Raw genomic sequence first — 19,746 nt, forward strand, 5'->3', positions numbered from 1 at the left:
AGAATTCAGTTACAAGAAGAAAATTGGAAAAATCACAAATAATCTGGAGATTTAACAACATGCTACTGAGCAATCGACGGGTCATAGAAGAAATCAAGAGAGAACTCAAACAGTAACTAGACACAATGAAAACAGAAATAGGGCATACAAAAATCTATACAAAAGCAGTTCTAAGAGGGAATTTCATAGCATTCAGGTCTACCTCCAGAAACCAGAGAAATCTCAAACAACTTAACTGTACACCTAAAGGAACTAGAGAAAGAATAAACAAAGCCAAAAGTTAATAGAAGGAAGGAAATAATAAAGGTCAGGATGGAAATAAGTGAAATAGAGAATAAAAAGGCAATAGAAAATATCAATGACTCATAAGAGTTGGTTCTTTGAAAAGAGAAAATTGACAAACTTTTGGCTGGACTAACCAAAAAAAAAGTGGAGGGGGGAACTCAAATAAATAAAATCAGAAATGAAAGGGGAGGACTTATAACTGATACCAAAGAAATACTATGAACAATTAATTATGGGCCAACAAATTGGACAACTTTGAAAAAAATAAATTCCTAGAAACATGATCTTCCAAGAGTGAATTATGAAGAAATGGAAATTCTGATTACAACAATTACTAGTAAGGAGATTCAGTCAGCAATCAAAAACCTCCCAACAAATAAAAGCAGGACCAGACAGCTTCACCAGTGAATTCTATCAAACATTCAAAGAAAATTTAATACCTACTCTTCTCAAATTTTTCCCCCAAATTGAAGAGACTGGAACATTTCCAGACTCATTTTAGAAGGTCAGCATTATTGTGACACAAAAATCAGACATGGATACCAAAGAAAATTATAGGCTAAAATCCCTAATGATCACAGATGCAGAAATCTTCAACAAAACATTAGCAAACTGAATTCAATAATATATTTAAAGGATCATACACTATGATTTAGTGGGATATATTCCACAAATGCAAGGATGATTCAACATCCACATATCAATCAGTGTGATATGCTACATTAACAAAATGAAAGATAAAAACATATCTCAATAGATGCAGAAAAGCATTTGACAAAATTCAACATCATTTATGATAAGAATTGTCAACAAAGTGAGTCTAGAGAGAACGTACCTCCACATATTCAAGACCATATATGACAAATCCACAGCTAAGTCATATGCAACAGTGAAAGGTCAAAAGCTTTCCTCTGAGATCAGGAACAAGACAAGGAATCCTACTGTCCCTTCTTTTATTCAACATAGTATTGGAATACTAACAAGGACAGTTAGGCAAAAAAAAGAAAAGATATCCAAATTGGAAAGGAAGAAGTAAAACTGTCACTATTTGCCAATGTCATGATATCATTTATAGAAAACCCTCAAGACTCCACCAAAAAAAACCACAAAAAACCTGTTAGAACTAATGAATGGGATTCAGTAAAGTTTCAGGATATAAAATTAATATACAAAAAAATCTATTGTGTTTTTATATAGTAATAATGAGCTATCAGAGAAATCCAAAAATGCCTATTTATAATCACATCAAAGAGTAAAATGCCTATGAATAAATTAAACCAAGGAGGTGAAACACCTGTACACTGAAAACTATAAGACAGTGATGAAAGAATTTGAAGACACAAACAGATGGAAATATATTCCATTCCCATAGGATTAGAAGAATTAATATTGTTTAAATGACCATACTACCCAAAGCAATGTACAGATTCAGTGCAATCCCTATCAAAATTCAAATGGCATTTTTCACAGAACTAGAGCAAATAATTCTAAAATGTATATAGAACCACAAAAGACCTTGAATAACCAAAGCAGTTGGTTATTCAAAGAACAAGGATCTTGTTCTGAGGTTTCACACTTCCTTGTTTCAAACTATACTATAAAGCTATAGTAATCAAAACAGTATGGTATTGGCATAAAAACAGACACATGGATCAATGGAACAGAATAGAGAGCTCAGAAGTAAACCACAAGTATATGGTCAATTAATTTATGATAAAGGAGGCAAGAGCATAACAATGGGGAAAGGACAGTCTCTTCAATAAATGATGTTGGAAAAACTGGACAGCTACATGCAAAAGAATGAAAATGGATTACTATTTTATACCTTATTAAAAAATTAACTCGAAATGGATTAATGACTTGAATGTAAGACCTGAAACCGTAAAGCCTAGAAGAAAACATAGGCAGTAATCTCCTTGACATAAGTCTTAGCAGAGTTTTTTTGCATCTGACTCCAAAGGCAAGGGAAACAAAGCTAAACTAAACAAATGGGACCACATGAAACAAAAAAGCTTCTGCATAGAGAAGGACACTATCGACAAAATGCAAAGGCAACTTAATGGGAGAAGACATTTGCATGTCATATATCTGATAAGGGGTTAATGTCCAAAATATATGAACTCCTACAACTCAATAACGAAGAAAACCACAATCTAATTAAAAAATGGGCAGAGGACCTAAATTGTGTTTTCCCAAAGAAGAAATACATTTGGCCACCAGACACATTAAAAGTTGTTGAAAGTCACTCGTTATCAGGGAAATGCAAATCAAAACCACAGTGAGATACCACCTTACACCTGTCTAAATGACTGTTATCCAAAAGACAAGAAATAACAAATGTTGGTAAGGATGTGGAGAAAAAGGAACTTTTGTGTACTGTTGGTACGAGTGTAAATTGGTACAACTACTATGGAAAAAGTATGGAAGTTCCTCAAAATACTAAAAATAGAACTACCATACAATCTAGTAATTCCACTGCTGTGTATCCAAAGAAAACAAAAATATTAATTCAAAAAGATAAATGCACCCCTGTGTTCACTGCAGTATTATTTACCAGTATTACACTAAGTATGTTGGACAGAAGAAAACAAATACTGCATGATCTCACTTTTAATTGGAATCAAAACAAAACCCGGACTCAAAGATATAGAGAACACATTGGTGGTTGCCAGAGAGGGGGGTTGTGATGGGGCAAAATGGGTGAAGGGGGTCAAAAAATACAAACTTCCAGTTATAAAATAAATAAATATATGGCATAAGGAATATAGTTAATAATACTGTATTCACTTTGTGACATGGTATTTAGACCTATTGTGATCATTTTGTAATGTATACAAATGTCGAAGCACTATGATGTATACCTGAAACTGAGGTAATACTTGTATGTCAGTTATATCTCAGTAAAAAATAATTTGTAAAATTAAAAAAAAATTTTTTTTTTAAAAACTGAACAGGAGTTCAGTTCTTCTACCAAAAACCAGTCTTTTCAATAATCTTCTCTTTTTCTGTTAATGGAAACTCCATCCTTTTATAATTACTCAGACTCAAAACCTTGGATTTCCTTACTTTTTCTCTTGGTCCATCCAGACTATAAGGAAAGCCTGCACATTTTACCTCAGATAATGTCTAGAAGCTGTCCACTTTTCATCACCCCCACCAACACCACACAGGCCCAAGCTAATGTAATCTTTTGCCTGAATTATTACAGTCACCTTCTAACAGATCTGCTTCTAATTTTGCCCTCTTGTAGTTTATTCTCAATACAGCATAAGTTAGATCATGTCATTCTTCTGCTTCCAACTCTCCATTGGTTTCTGTTTTTTTTTTTTTAACTTAATTTTATTTTGTTATGTTAGTCACCATACAATACATCATTGGTTTTTGATGTAGTGATCCATGATTCATTGCTTTCGTATAACACCCAGTCCTCAGTACGTGCCCTCCTTAATACCCATCACTGGGCTAACCCATCCCCCCACCCCCTCCCCTCTAAAACCCTCAGTTTGTTTCTGAGTCCATAGTCTCTCATGGTTCGTTTCCCCCTCCTATTCCCCCGCCGCCTTCATTTTTCCCTCCCTTCTCCTAATGTCTTCCATGCTATTCCTTATGTTCCACAAATAAGTGAAACCATATGATAATTGACTTTCTCTGCTTGACTTATTTCACTTAGCGTAATCTCCTCTAGTCCCATCCATGTTGATGTAAAAGTTGGGTATTCATCCTTTCTGATGGCTCAGTAATAGTCCATTGTATATATGGACCACATCTTCTTTATCCATTCATCTGTTGAAGGGCATCTCGGCTCCTTCACAGTTTGGCTATTGCGGACATTGCTGTTATGAACATTGGGGTGCACATGGCCCTTCTTTTCACTACATCTGTGTCTTTGGGGTAAATACTCAGTAGTGCAATTGCTGGATCATAGGGTAGCTCTATTTTTAATTTTTTGAGGCACCTCCACACTGTTTTCCAAAGTGGCTGTACCAACTTGCATTCCCACCAACAGTGTAAGAGGGTTCCCCTTTCTCCACAGCCTCTCCAACATTTGTTGTTTTTTGCCTTGTCAATTTTTGCCATTCTGACTGGTGTAAGGTGGTATCTCAATGTGGTTTTGATTTGAATTTCCCTGATGGCTAATGCTGTTGAATATTTTTTCATGTGTCTGTTAGCCATTTGTATGTCTTCTTTGGAGAAGTGTCTGTTCATGTCTTCTGCCCATTTTTTGACTTATTTGTTTTTTGGGTGTTGAGTTTGAGAAGTTCTTTACAGATCTTGGAAATCAGCACTTTGTCTGTAGTGTCATTTGCAAATATCTTCTCCCATTCTGTGGGTTCCTTCTTTGTTTTGTTGACTGTTTCCTTATGATGATAACAGCCAGTATGTACCAAGCCTTTGTTATATGCCAGCCAGCCACTGTTAAACACCTAGCAATGGTTATCACATTTTATCCACATAATATAATGAGGTGCTATTCAGGAGTCCCCAAGACCACCCTCAGATTTAGTGATTTGCTAGAATTTACAGAGAGGTCAGCAAAGCTGTTATAGTCAAGATTGCATTTTATTACAGTGAAGGGATGCACATTAAAATCCACAAAGAGTCACATAGGGCAGAGTCCACAAGAAATCAGGCACAAGTTTCCAGTTGTCTTCTCCCAGTAGAGCCATATGGACACTGCTTGCTATTCCCAGCAATGATGTATGACAACACAGAGAGTATTGCTAGCTAAGAGAACTTACTTGAGCCCTGGTCAGGGTTCTTATTGGGGTCGGTCACATTGGTATGGCTGGCTGGCTGCCTGCGTGGCTGACCTTAGTCACTCAGTCTCTCCAGACCCTCCAAAGGTCAAATTGATGTCACATGACCCAAGGCCCTAGCCATAAATCACATTGTTAGTTTAGACTATCTGGAGTGGCCCAAAGCCCCTACCATTGTTGTATAGGCCCCATACATTGTTAGTATAGACTGTCTGGTCCCAGACCCCCAGTTAAACAAAGACACATGTATCAGGCAGCATATTCCAGAGGCTTAACAGTTACCTCCAAGGAGTAGATCAAAGACCAAACCTTCAGTGTAGACAGTATAGACAACTCTGACTTGCTGACATAGTTCTTTACTGGACATGGGGCATGTACTGTTATTTTCTTTTATAGACGAAGAAACAGATTAAGAGTCAGTACCTTGTCGATGGTTGCACAGCAGAGTTCCTTGACTTTATAGCAAGGGTCAGCAGAGTTTTCTTTAAAGGGTTAAATGGTAAATACCTGTGTGACTTTGTGGGCCATATAGTTGCCGTTGGCAACTGTTCAACTCTACCATCGTAGCATGAATGAAGCCATAGACAATATATAAACAAATAGTGGTTGCTATATTCAAGTAAATCCTTATTTACAAAAACAGGCAGCCCGCAGGCTGTAGCTTGCCAACCCTTGCTCTGAAGTATTAAAAAAAACCCCAACAACAGTTTGTACTCTATTCTACTTAAAGCTGAGGAAAAGACTTAATCCATTCACTCCTGCAAGGATAGATTTTAGGAGATGTTTGCCAGAATTCACTGAATTTTTAGCACTGTAAATATTTTAAAGATGCAGAGTATTTTTGGCATAACTTCTAAAAATAATCTATAAAATCGTTTAGTTGCTTCCTAGTATAGTAAGATTTCTTGGTTTTATTTAGGAGAAGGGGATGATACATTTATTCTTCTAATACCATGGTAAGCCTCAAAGTACCAACTCTCTAGAAAATTCATGACCAGACAATAATATTTGTCTTTAAGATGTCTGGCCCCCAAATTTGGGAATTAAACTTTATCCATCTCTCTCACCTTACATTTTAGGAATTTGAGGGGATAAATAGGTTAACTTTAGGATATGTGTGACCTACCACTTTCCTGCATTTATATACAGTTTTCTGTGAATTTTTAGAAATGCTTCCCTATTGATGTTTTATATATATGTTAATTTATGTAATAATTATGTAATATATATATGTTCTGTTTTTCCAGTGACCTTGTTTTTATTTTGTCTTGTATATCAGTTATACCCAGAATCCATATGTAACAATTGTTAGGTTTACCATGGTTGTAGTAATTGCTTAATGAATCTGGTTTTGAACTCTAGATAGTTAAAGCGCAAGTATACTTTTTTAAAAAGTTTTTATTTTGAAATAATTGTAGATTCACAGGAAATTGCAGAAGTAGTATAGAGAGGACCTAGGTACCCTTCAGCTAGTTTTCCCCAGTGATTACATCTTTAAGTACAATATCAGAAGCAGGCATCAGATATTAAATGTGAGTATATGTACTTCTCTGTATTTTATTAAGTGGGCGGATTTTTGTAGCCACCACTCCAATCAAGATAAAGAATTATTCCATCACTACAAAGATCTCCCTTATCTTATTCCTTGGTTACACCTTTCTCCCTACCTCTGACATTCCTAACCTTAGCAAACATTAATCTGTTTTCCATCTCTGTGATTTTGGTATTTTGAAATAGATGTAGATTTGCTGAATGTTGGCTAGAAGATTATTAATTTTGTTACTATTTTAAAAGAACCAGCTTTGGTTTTATTGATTGATTTTTTTCTCTATTGCTCTGTTTTCTATTTCACTGACTTCTGCTGATCATTATTTTCTCCTTTTTTCTGCTTATTTGGATTTAATTTTCCCTTCTTTTTGTAGTTTCTTAAGGTTGCAGCTGAGGTCATTGATTTAAAACATTTTCTGAGACAATTTAGTGCTATAAATTTATCCATGAATACTGCCTTAGCAGCATCCCACATTCTTTTAACTTTGAAATGGTTATATATTCACATGCAGTGGTAAGAAAGAGAGAGATCTCATGTACCCTCTACCCAGTTTCCCCCAATGGTAACATTGCAAAACTGTAGTACAACATCACAACCAGGATATTGACGTTAATACAGTCAGAGATACAGAACATTTCCATCACAGCAAGGATCCCTCTTGTTGCCCTTATAGCCATGCCTGCTTTCTTCCTGGCTACCCCTAACTGCTCCTTAATCCTTGACAACCACTAATCTGTTCTACATTTCTGTAATTTTGTCATTTCAAGAATGTTACATAAATGGAATCATTCAGAATGTAACATCTTCAGATTTTTTTTTTTACCCAGCGTAATCCTCTGGATATTCATCAAGTTTGTTGCATCTATCAATAGTTCATTCATTTTTATTGCTTAGCAATACTCCATGGGATGGGTTACCACAGTTTATTTGAAAGCTCTTCACTCATTGAAGGACATCTGCATTGTTTACAGCTTTTGGCTATTACAAATAAAGCTGCTATAAACATTTGTGTACCAGTTTTTGGTAAACCTAATTTTTAACTTATCTGGGATAAATGCCCATGTCTGCAGTTGCTGGCTGTATGGTAATTGCATGCTAAGGTTTTAACTTAGGTGAACTCAGCCTCCAGATTACTCTTTTGCAGTAATCTTTGTTCAGTTCTTTTAGCCTTAGCTGGACTGTTTGGAGTCTACCTTACAAAAACATAGTTCAGTGGTCAGCAAGAAATTTGGGTGGAGTTTATGAGCAAATTTCAGGGCTTCCTCTCTTAGGCTCTCTCCTTTCCTGGATTCCCAGCCTTACTTCCCAGTTTCTGACTTAATCTTAAACTTAGGCTTCTGGTTCGTTGTTTCAGTAAGGCAAATTTTTGGCCTTCTCAAGTAGTTCCAACTAGGACCTGCCTTCAAGAATAAAGCTATGAAAGCAGAAGAGTTAGCCAGTGCTATTCCTTCTTTCCAAGTGTAGACTTCCCTCCAGATTCTGCCAGCTTTTCACATATTTCTAGTGTTTTCAGGCAGAGATTTTTTTATATTTTATCTAGGGTTTATAGTTTTTACCTGCAGGAGGATTATAGCCCAATAAGACATACTCTGCTATTTCTCAAAGTGGACCTATTGTATATTCTTTCTAATTTTATACAAATGGTAGCATTTTATACAAATGGTAACATACCATTTTTTATCTTGCTTTTTAAACTTAATAAATAATGGAGTGTTTCTTTTCAATGTTATGTAATTATGCCTTGTTTTTATAATTGTATAATTATCCACTACATGAATATGCTCTATTCAACAAGTTCCACTGTTGGTGGACACTTGGTTTGTTCCCATTTTTTGCTATTTAAATATTGCTGCATTATGTATCTTTGAACATAAGGCATTTTGTATATGTGCAAGCATTTTTGGATTCTTAGAATTGTCAGATTGGCCTACATAAAGATGGCTGTGATTTATACTTTCAACAACATTGGGTAAGAATGCCAGTTTTCTCCCTACACACTAACCAACTCAGTATTAAAATTTTTATCCCATCTGTCTATTTTTACAAATGACTTTTAGTTTTAATTTGCTTTTCTCTTACGAGACTAAGCATCTTTTAGTATGTTGAAAGGCCATTTATGTTTTTTTATGAACATTCTTTTTATGTTTTTTGCCCATTTTTCTTCTGAGATTTTGATCTTTTTTTACTTGTAGGAACTTTTCATATATTAAACATATTCTTACCTCATTGTCAGGGAAATACAAATCAAAACTACAATGAGATATCACCTCACACCTATCAGAATGACTAAAATTAACAACACAAGACCAACACATGTTGGCAAGGATGCAGAGAAAAGGGAACCCTCTTACACTGTTGGTGGGAATGCAGGTTGGTGCAGTCACTCTGGAAAACAGTGTGGAGGTTCCTCAAAAAGTTAAAAATAGAACTGCCCTTGATTTAGCAATTGCACTACTAGGTATTTACCCAAAGGATACAAAAATACTGGTTCGAAGGACTATGTCCACCCCAATGTTTATAGCAACATTATCAACAATAGCCAAATTATGAAAAGAGCCCAAATGTCCATCAACTAATGAATGGATAAAAAAGATGTGAGATATATATATATAGGAATAATACTCAGCCATAAAAATTAATGAATTCTTGCTGTTTGCAATGACATGAATGGAGCCAGAGAACATTATGCTAAGTGAAGTAAGTCAGAGAAAGACAAATACCATATAATTTCACTCATATGTAGGATTTAAGAAAGAAAACAGATGAACGTGGGGGAAAAAAGAGGGGCAAACCATAAAACAGACTCAACTATAGAGAACAAATAGGGTTGATGGAGGGGAGATGGGCAGAGGTATGGGTTAAATGGTGATGGATATTAAGGAAGGCACTTGTGATGAGCTCTGGGTACTTAACGTAAGTGATGAATCACAAAATTCTACACCTGAAATTAATATTACACTGAATGTTAACTAACTGGAATTTAAATGAAAACTTGAAAGTACAAAAGCACACAAAGATATATTCTTTGTCATATATTCCCACACTTTTTCTTATTTTTTTGTCTGTGTTCTGACTTGATTTAGGAGTTTTATTTTACCTTGAAGGGGGGTTGTTTTTATATATTTTTAAATTTTTTAATTATGTTATGTCACCATACAGTACATCATTAGTTTTTGATGTGTTCCATGATTCATTTTGTGTATAACACATCGTGCTCCATGCAGTACGTGCCCTCCTTAATACCCATCACCGGGCTAACCCATCGCCCCACCCCCTCCCCTCTAAAACCCTCAGTTTCTTGGAGTTCGTAGTCTTTCATGGTTCGTCTCCCGTTCTGATTCCCCCCCCTTCATTTTTCCCTTCCTTCTCCTAATGTCTTCCATGCTATTCCTTATGTTCCACGAATAAGTGAAACCATATGATAATTGTCTTTCTCTGTTTCACTTATTTCCACTTAGCATAATCTCCTCCAGTTCCATCCATGTTGATACAAATGTTGGGTATTCATCCTTTCTGATGGCTGAGTAACATTCCATTTTATATATGGACCACATCTTCTTTATCCATTCATCTGTTGAAGGGCATCTCGGCTCCTTCCACAGTTTGGTTATTGCAACATTGCTGCTATGAACATTGGGGTGCACATGGCCCTTCTTTTCACTACATCTGTATCTTTGAGGTAAATACCCAGTAGTGCAATTGCTGGGTCATAGGGTAGCTCTATTTTTAATTTTTTGAGGCACCTCCACACTGTTTTCCAAAGTGGCTGTACCAACTTGCATTCCCACCAACAGTGTAAGAGGGTTCCCCTTTCTCCACAGCCTCTCCAACATTTGTTATTTCTTGCCTTGTCAATTTTTGCCATTCTGACTGGTGTAAGGTGGTATCTCAATGTGGTTTTGATTTGAATTTCCCTGATGGCTAATGATGTTGAATATTTTTTCATGTGTCTGTTAGCCATTTGTATGTCTTCTTTGGAGAAGTGTCTGTTCATGTCTTCTGTCCATTTTTTGACTTATTTGTTTTTTGGGTGTTGAGTTTGAGAAGTTCTTTATAGATCTTGGATATCAGCCCTTTATCCATAATGTCATTTGCAAATATCTTCTCCCATTCTGTGGGTTGCCTCTTAGTTTTGTTGACTATTTCCCTTGCTGTGTAGAAGCTTTATATCTTGATGAAGTCCCAAAAGTTCATTTTTGCTTTTGTTTCACTAGCCTTTGGAACATGTTTTGAAAGAAGTTGCTGTGGCCGATGTCAGAGAGATTACTGCCTATGTTCTCCTCTAGGATTTTGATGGATTCCTCTCTCACATTGAGGTTTTTCATTTAGAGTTTATCTTTGTATATGGTGTAAGAGAATGGGCCAGTTTCATTCTTCTATATAGCTGTCCAATTTTCCCAGCACCATTTATTGAAGAGACTGTCTTTTTTCCATTGCATATTTTTTCCTGCTTTGTTGAAGATTAATTGACCATAGAGTGGAGGGTCCATATCTGGGCTCTCTATTCTATTCCATTGATCTATGTGTCTGTTTTGTGCCAGTACCATGCTGTCTTGGTGATCACAGCTTTGTAACATAGCTTGAAATCAGGCATCGTGATGCCCCCAGATTTTGTTTTTCTTTTTCAACATTTCCTTGGTGATCCGGGGTCTTTTCTGGTTCCATACAAATTTTAAGATTGTTTGTTCCAGCACTTTGAAAATGCCATTGGTATTTTGATTGGGATGGTGTTGAAAGTATAGATTGCTCTGGGCAGCATAGACATTTTAACAATGTTTATTCTTCTGATCCATGAGCATGGAATGTTTTTCCATCTTTTTGTGTCTTTCTCAATTTCCTTCATAAATACTCTGTAGTTTCTAAAGTATAGATCCTTTACCTCCTTTGTTAAGTTTATTCCAAGGTATCTTAAGGTTTTTGGTGCTATTATAAATGCAATCAATTCCCTAATTTCTCTTTCTACAGTTACATTGTTAGTGTATAGGAAGGCAACTGATTTCTGTGCATTGATTTTGTATCCTGCCACATTACTGACTTGCTGTATGAGTTCTAGTAATTTGGCTTTGGAGTCTTTTGGGTTTTCCACATAAAGTATGTCGTCTGTGAAGAGAGGGAGTTTGACTTCTTCTTTGCTAATTTGAATACTTTTTATTTCTTTTTGTTGTCTGATTGCTGTTGCTAGGACTTCTAGTACTATGTTGAACAATAGTGGCAAGACGGGGCATCCTTGTCATGTTCCTGATCTTTTTTTTTTTTTTAAAGATTTTATTTATTTGAGAGAGAGAGAATGAGAGAGAGCACATGAGAGGGGGGAGGGCCAGAGGGAGAGGCAGACTCCCTGCCAAGCAGGGAGCCCGATGTGGGACTCGATCCAGGGACTCCAGGATCATGACCTGAGCCGAAGGCAGTTGCTTAACCAGCTGAGCCACCCAGGCGCCCTGTCATGTTCCTGATCTTAAGGGAAAGGCTCTCAGCTTTTCCCCATTGAGAATGATATTCGCTGTGGGCTTTTTTAGACGGTTTTTATGAAATTAAGGAATGTTTCCTCTGTCCCTACACTCTGAAGAGTTTTAATCAGGAAAGGATGCTGTATTTTGTCAAATGCTTTTTCTGCATCAATTGAGAGGACCATGTGGTTCTTTCTCTTATTTATGTGTTCTGTTACATTGATTGATTTGTGAATGTTGAACCACCCTTTCATCCCAGGGATAAATCCCACCTGGTTGTGATGTATAATCCTTTTAATGTATTGTTGGATCCTATTCGCTAGGGTCTTGTTAAGAATTTTGGCCTCCATATTCATCAGGGATATTGGTCTGAAATTCTCCTTTTTGATGGGGTCTTTGCCTGGTTTTGGGATAAAGGTAATGCTGGCCTCACAGAATGAGTTTGGAAGTTTTCCTTCTGTTTCTATTTTTTGAAACAGCTTTAGTAGAGTAGGTATTATTTCTTCTTTGAATGTTTTGTAGAATTCTGCAGGGAATCCATCAGGCTCTGGACTCTTGTTTTTTGGGAAGTTTTTGATCACTGCTTCAGTCTCATTACTAGTTATTGGTCTATTCAGGTTGTCAATTTCTTCCTGTTTCAGTCTTGGTGGTTTCCAGGTTTCCAGGAATGTATCCATTTCTTCCAGGTTGCTTAATTTATTGGCATATAATTGTTGATAACAATTTCTGATAATTGTTTCTCATTCCTTGGTGTTTGTTGTGATCTCTCCCCTTTTATTCATAATTTTATTAATTTGGGTCCTTTCTCTTTTCTTTTGGATAATTCTGGCCAGTGGTTTATTGATCTTATTACTTCTTTCAAAGAACCAGCTTCTAGTTTATTTGATCTGCTTTACTGTACTTCTGGGTACAAATTCATTGATCTCTGCTCTAAACGTAATTATTTCTCTTCTGATGCATGGCTTAGGCTTTATTTGTTGTTCTTTCTCCAGTTCTTTAAATGGGAAAGTTAATTTGGGTGTTTGGGATTTTTTGTTTTTTGAGTGAGGCTTTGATGGCTATGTATTTCCCCCTTGGGACTGCCTTTGCAGTATCCCATAGGTTTTGGACCAATGTGTTTTCATTCTCATTGGTTTCCATGAATTGTTTAAGTTCTTCTTTGATTTCCTGCTTGACCCAAACATTCTTAAGCAGGATGGCCTTTAGCTTCCAAGTGTTTGAATTTCTTCCAATTTTTTTCTTGTGTTTGAGTTCCAGTTTCAAGGCATTATGCTCTGAGAATATGCAGGGAATAATCTCAGTCTTTTGGTATCAGTTGAGACCTGATTTGTGACCCAGTATGTGATCTTTTCTGGAGAAAGTTCCATGTGTGTTCGAGAAGAATGAGTATTCTGTTGTTTTGGGGTGGAATGTTCTGTATATATCTATGAGGTCCATCTGGTCCAGTGTGTCATTCAAAGCTCTTGTGTTTTTGTTGATTTTCTGCTTAGATGACCTGTCTATTGCCAAGAGTGGAGTGTTGAAGTCTCCTGCTACTAGCGTATTATTATCAATATGTCTCTTTATTTTGGTTAACAGTTGGCATATGTAGTTGGCTGCTCCTATGTTGGGGGCATAGATATTTACAATTGTTAGATCCTCTTGTTGGATAGACTCTTTTAGCATGATATAGTGTCCTTCTGTATCTCTAACTACAGTCTTTAGCTTATTTTTCTGATATGAGAATTGCTACCCCAGCTTTCTTTTGAGGTCTGTTGGCATGAAAAATGGTTTTTCATCCCTTCACTTTCAGTCTGGATGTATCTTTAGGTTCAAAACAAGTCTCTTGTATACAGCATATGGATGGGTCCTGTCTTTTTATCCAGTCTGCAACCCTGTGCCATTTCATGGGAGCATTTAGGCCATTCACGTTAAGAGTGATTATTGAAAGAAGTGATTTTATTGTCATCATGTTGCCTGTGAAGTCCTTGTTTCTATAGATTGTCTCTGTAAATTTCTGATCTATATCACTCTTAGGGTCTTTCTCCTTTTATAAAACCCCCGCTTAATATTTCTTGCAGGGTCATCTCCTTTTATAGAAGCCCCCCTTAATATTTCTTGCAGGGCCATTCTTTTAATTTCTGTTGGTCTTGGAAGCTCCTTGTCTCTCCATCCACTCTGAATGATAGCCTTGCTGGATAAAGTGTTCTTGGCTGCACGTTCTTCTCATTTAGTACCCTGAATATGTCTTGCCAGCCCTTTCTGGCTTGCCAGGTCTCTGTGGACAGGTCTGATGTTATTCTGATGTTCCTCCCTCTGTACGTAAGAAATTTCTTCCTCCTCGCCGTTTTCAAGATTGTTTCCTTGGATCTAAGATTTGCAGATTGTACTATTATATGTCGTGGCGTCAGTCTATTTTCATTGATCTTGGGAGGGGTCTTCTCTGTCTCTTGGACACAAATGCTTTTTTCCTTCCCCAGATTAAGGAAGTTCTCAGCTACGATTTGCTCAAATATATCTTCTAGACCTCTCTCTCTCTCTCCACCCACTCAGGGATCCCAATAATTCTGATATTAATGTTTCATTGAGTCACTCATCTCTCTCAGTTTGATTCCTTGGGTTTTAATTTGTTTTTCCCATGCCGCCTCGATTTCCTTCTTTTCTATCATTTTATCCTCCATCTCACTAATTTGTTCTTCTGCCTTGTTTACCCTGGCAGTCAGAGTATCCAGTTTGGACTGCATTTCATTCATAGCATTTTTAAGTTCAGCCTGATTCGATCTCATTTTCATTGTTCTTAATATTTTTCTCAAGCCTAGATATCACCTTGGTAACTGTTACTCTGAAGTCAATTTCTAACATCTTGGTTATATCCATATCCATTAGTTCTGTGGCAGAGGCCACAATCTCTGAGTCTTTCCTTTGTTGTGGGTTCCTCCTCTTAGTCATTCTGTTGAGGGGTGGTTGGGGGAATGTATAGAGTCCAACTTATTGACCACAACCCAAGCAAGATGCACCTGTTTTATAGGGACCTTAGGATTATCGGCCTCTTGTTCTTCCAGGCTATCTTCTAGGGGAAGGGCCTGCCATGCTGGTACTCAGGCAACCCTGTTTGGGCAGAGTTGCCCTGCCCCCTGTGAGGGGGGGATGGGCTCAGTGAAAACCGGTTTTTGGAGGTTTTTGTTCTCTGGTGGCTTTCCCTGGTGGCTTTCAGTGTCTCTTCCAAGAGTCAGATCAGAAGTGACTGTATCCAAACCTCTGTCTCAGAACAGAGAGATTGCAGTCTGCTCTTCAATTAACTCTCCAGGCCACACCATCTCCATTTCTGTCTGTGCTGCTAAAAACCGCAGTGTCCTGGGTTGTGCGCCCCATAGCAGCACTCTCAGCCCTAGCTTCCAGGTCTAGGCACGTCTCTGCCCTTTGTGCTTCTAAAACCACCAGCCACCCCCAGTTTTGCACCCGTGCCCCCCCCAGCTCCAGGCTTCAGTTTGGGGGGCTTCCCTAAATTCCTTTACCCTCCACTACCAGTCTGTGAGTCTGTTCCCGGTCCCCAGCGCGGGAGGCTTTTGTGCTCCAGCGGTGCACGATCCTGGGGGCTCCCTCCCCCTTCTGTTTATCTTCTGGTATCTGCCTGCAGAGTCACAGCTCCCCACTTCATACCTAGAGACCAACCACCAGAGATATTCTGTTCGTAGAGATCCAGATACATCTTCTTACATCTCAGGCTGATATCGTGGGTGTTCAGAATGGTCTGGTAGATATCCAGCTCAATTCAGGCGACTGGTTGAAATAGGATCCCCTACTCCTCCACCATCTTTTCTCCTCCAAGGAGGTTTATATTTTTAGTCAAATATGTTAGTTTTCTGTTAGGATATTTGAGTTATGAGTCATATTTAGAGAAGCCCTTCCCCATTTCAGGATTTAAAATTTTCTCCTGTATTTTCTCCTGGTGTTTTTTAATGTTTTTTTATCATGTCTGAATTTTTATCTGTCTGAATCTAAAATTTATCTTGGGAGAAAGAATGTAGAAACAGTGTACCCTTTAAAAATTTTTTTGATAGATGGCTTTTGCGTACTTTGTATGCTCCTTGTATAAAAATATCTAAAATATTTATATTCAGACTTGTTGATATCATAATTAATGGTTTCTGCTTTTGGTGTCATGCTTAGGCTTTCTCCACCCTCCAAATTATACAAATACCCACCTTTATTTTATTTTTGCTACTTTTGATATTTATTTTTTATATTTAAATCTTTAATGAACCTAAAAAGTATTTTGGTGGTTTTTTGGTTTTTTTTTATTTTCTAAAAAGTATTTTGACATATGGTGAGTTGGTACCAAACTTATTTTCTATCCTTTTAACTAGCCTGTTTTTCTACTGCCATTTATTGAATCATTTCCTCACAAATTTCAAATGCTATCTTTAATATTTTCAAATTTTTATGTATGGAATTATTCCTTCACTTTTGTTTCATTGATTGCTCAGGTCCTTGTACTAATACCATACTGCCAATTATTTGAAAAATAAAAATAGCAAACAAAATAAAAATAAAACAAGGAAGGCTTTCTTTAAAAGACATGAAGGCGTATTATAAATTTAAAAAATTTTTTGGCTGTTCTCCTAAGAGCACTTTAAACTCAAATGATAAAGTCGTTTTTAAAATGTATAAATTAATTTGGGGAGAATTAACATCTTTACTTTTAATAGTCTCATTCAGGAACATGGTATATTTTTGTATCTGTGTATGTCTTATGTTTCTCAGTTGATTTTTATAATTTTCTTTGTAAGGGTTAATAGTATATGCAGTGTGTATCATTATTGTAATATGTAATTATGTACTTTATTTTTTTTTAAGATTTTATTTATTTATCTGACAGAGAGAGAGCACAAGCAGGGGGAGCTGCAGGCAGAGGGAGGAGCAGACTCCTCATTGAGCAGGGAGCCCGATGTGGGAATCGATCCCAGGACCCCAAGATCATGACCTGAGCTGAAGGCAGACGTTTAACCGACTGAGCCACCTAGGCACACTGTGATTGTATACTTTAAAAAAGAGTAGTTGTTGGGGTGCCTGGGTGGTTCAGTCGGTTAAGCATCTGACTCTTGATTTCAGCTCAGGTCATGATCTCAGGGGGTTGTGAGATTGAGCCCAGAGTTGAGCTCCATGCCTGCTTAAAATTCTCTCTCTCCTTCTCCATCTGCCCATCCCTCCATGCCTGCTTTTGTTGTATCTCTGTGAGAAGATGGGTGTTAGCTGAATCTACTGTAATGATTTTATAATATATGTAAATCCAACTATCATGCTGAATACCTTAAACTTATACAGTAATATATATATATCAATTCTCAATGAGACTGGAAAAATTTTTAATAATGAAAAAATTTAATTTTTCAAAATAAAAAAGACTAGAAAAATGGTTATCTCTCCTCAAATGATAGTTGATTTGGGGTTTTATTTTCTTGGTACCTGCCTGTTTTTTCAAAAGTTTAATATTTAAGCATGTATAACTTCCTTATATTTAGAAAGTCACAATTCCAGAACACTAATGTGAAATGTTTTAAGTATAGTGATATACGAAATACATATTAATACTTATAATGGGAAAAATAAATTTATGTTCATAAATGCCATATGAAAATAAAAATGACTTAAAGCTTTTTATCTGAATGAAAACAAATATAACTTTCATTGTTCATAATAATTTTAAATGTTGGCTTGTATAACTAAAGGTGATGTCAAAAGCTGAGAAAATTTATGATTTCTACCAGTTTTTCTCTTAAGAGTGGAATTTTTAAGTCAATATTCAGTATTTCAAATAATATAGTTGTCAGTTGGCCATAAGCTAGTGGTTTAATTAACGTCCAATACATTCTAAATAATCTGGTAAGCCTCATAGCTTAATATGGAATACAGAAATATTCACTTGTACTTTTTAACCATAATCTCTTCACAGTGTAGATTTTCAGAAAAGGTGACTATTAAAGAAGAAAAAGAAAATATTTTGGAAGTTTGCAAAAGGTCTGTACCATTTTTAATTATGTAATTTTAAAATAGTCATATAATTTGTGTTTTGAGTGTGTTTTTCATTCTCTGCTCTATGGACTTGGGCTACTATGCCTTAAGCCATACATGGATATTATTAATCGGTGTATCAGATATACCCAGATGTCAGGGATACTTTCAGGTACCTTAAAGCTGTGATAAAGATTTTTGAGCCATTAAAATATTTTTCTGAGGAAGAAGTAAGGAATAGTGGGGCGCCTGGGTGGCTCAGTCGTTAAGCATCTGCCTTCGGCTCAGGTCATGATCCCAGGGTCCTGGGATTGAGCCCCACATCCGGCTCCCTGCTCAGTGGGAAGCCTGCTTCTCCCTCTCCCACTCCCCCTGCTTGTGTTCCCTGTCTCACTGTGTCTCTCTCTGTCAAATAAATAAATAAAATCTTTAAAAAAAAAAAAAGGAGTAAGGAATAGTGATAAAAGAAAAAAGAATGTGTACATGACTTTTATGAAGGTAAAATGACAGAAATCTGATGAATATTGCAGTTTGCAGGTATCTGATGTGGTTGTGATAATTAGTACTAAGAGTTATAGTACACTCACTATAACATATGCAAATAACAAACTTAGAGTTGGGAGACACATTGGTGATCACCTGATCCATCCTGCACCTCCATTTTGCTGTTGAGGCAAGGTATACTCAGATCAGGTGACAAATGTGTTCAAGTCCTTTTATATTAAGGCAGTAGTTTTCAAAGTGTGATTCTTATAGCAGCAGCATCAAGTGGGAACATGTCAGAAATACAAATTATTTGGTCCTGTCCCTGACCTGCTGAATCAAAAACTCTGGAGATGGGGCCCATCAGTCTGTGTTTCAGCAAGGCCACCATCTGATCCTAATACTTGCTCAACTTTGAGAACCATTGTATGAAGGAAGAGCCTAGGTGAGAATTAGATTGGCACAGAAACCCAATTTGATCCATGAATATTTGAAATTTTAAAAGGGAAAAAATGACAAAAGTTAACTTCTTTTTCTATTGAAAGCATTTTGCTTACAAACCAAGTAGTGTCATTGCAGCCTGAAGAGTTTTATCATCAGTTTGGCTCTACCATAATGACCAGGAGTGTGACATTGGACAAGTCACTACATTACCCCAAACTTCAGTCATCCAATCAAAAACAAAAGAATTTTACTAGATAATCTCTTCCATCTGTAAAATTCCATAATTCTTATTTGTTTGTTCTACATTATTGCTCTTGTTTTGAGAAAGGTTATGTTGATTGCACATATTAATGATGTCCCAAGTTGGAAAGAGAAGTGAATATCTTTATTTTCTGTGTAATTTTTTTAAAGATTTTATTTGAGAGAGAGAGAGAAAGAGTGAGTGCATGCGTGAGCATGAGTAGGGGGAGGGGCAGAGGGAGAAGCAGACTCCCCACTGAGCAGGGAAGCCTGATGCAGGGCTTGATCCCAGGGTGGGATCTGTTTAACCGACTGGACACCCAGGTGTCCCCTGTGTAATTTTTAAGCTCTGTCAATGCTACTAAGTTTGAACTGTTACAAGTATGGGACCCTCTTCTTTCTTACTAGTTTTATTCTCTGGCCCAGGAAACCCCAGCTGAAAAAGCTTATTAGAATTGTTTTTTAAGGTAAAATATTATAGTATCTGAGTGATTTTTCTTCTAAAAACGAAATTCATTTATATCAGTCAGCTTTGAGATACTTCCCATTC

The 19,746-nt window shown here is 36.8% G+C and overlaps 1 protein-coding gene across 1 annotated transcript in view; it reads left to right on the top strand.

Annotated features, from left to right (window-relative positions):
- TOPAZ1 (testis and ovary specific TOPAZ 1) overlaps positions 1-19,746 on the top strand; it is a 111,019-nt gene that overhangs the window by 19,188 nt on the left and 72,085 nt on the right. Inside the window, 1 exon segment of the mRNA XM_064590656.1 lies at positions 17,971-18,035. Coding sequence (XP_064446726.1) covers positions 17,971-18,035 — 65 coding nt within the window.

This window comes from Mirounga angustirostris, unplaced genomic scaffold, assembly GCF_029215605.1.
Source record: "Mirounga angustirostris isolate CCGP_5_RB_7025 unplaced genomic scaffold, mMirAng1.0.hap1 SCAF_1, whole genome shotgun sequence".
In the NCBI taxonomy this organism is placed as follows: Eukaryota; Metazoa; Chordata; class Mammalia; order Carnivora; family Phocidae; genus Mirounga; species Mirounga angustirostris.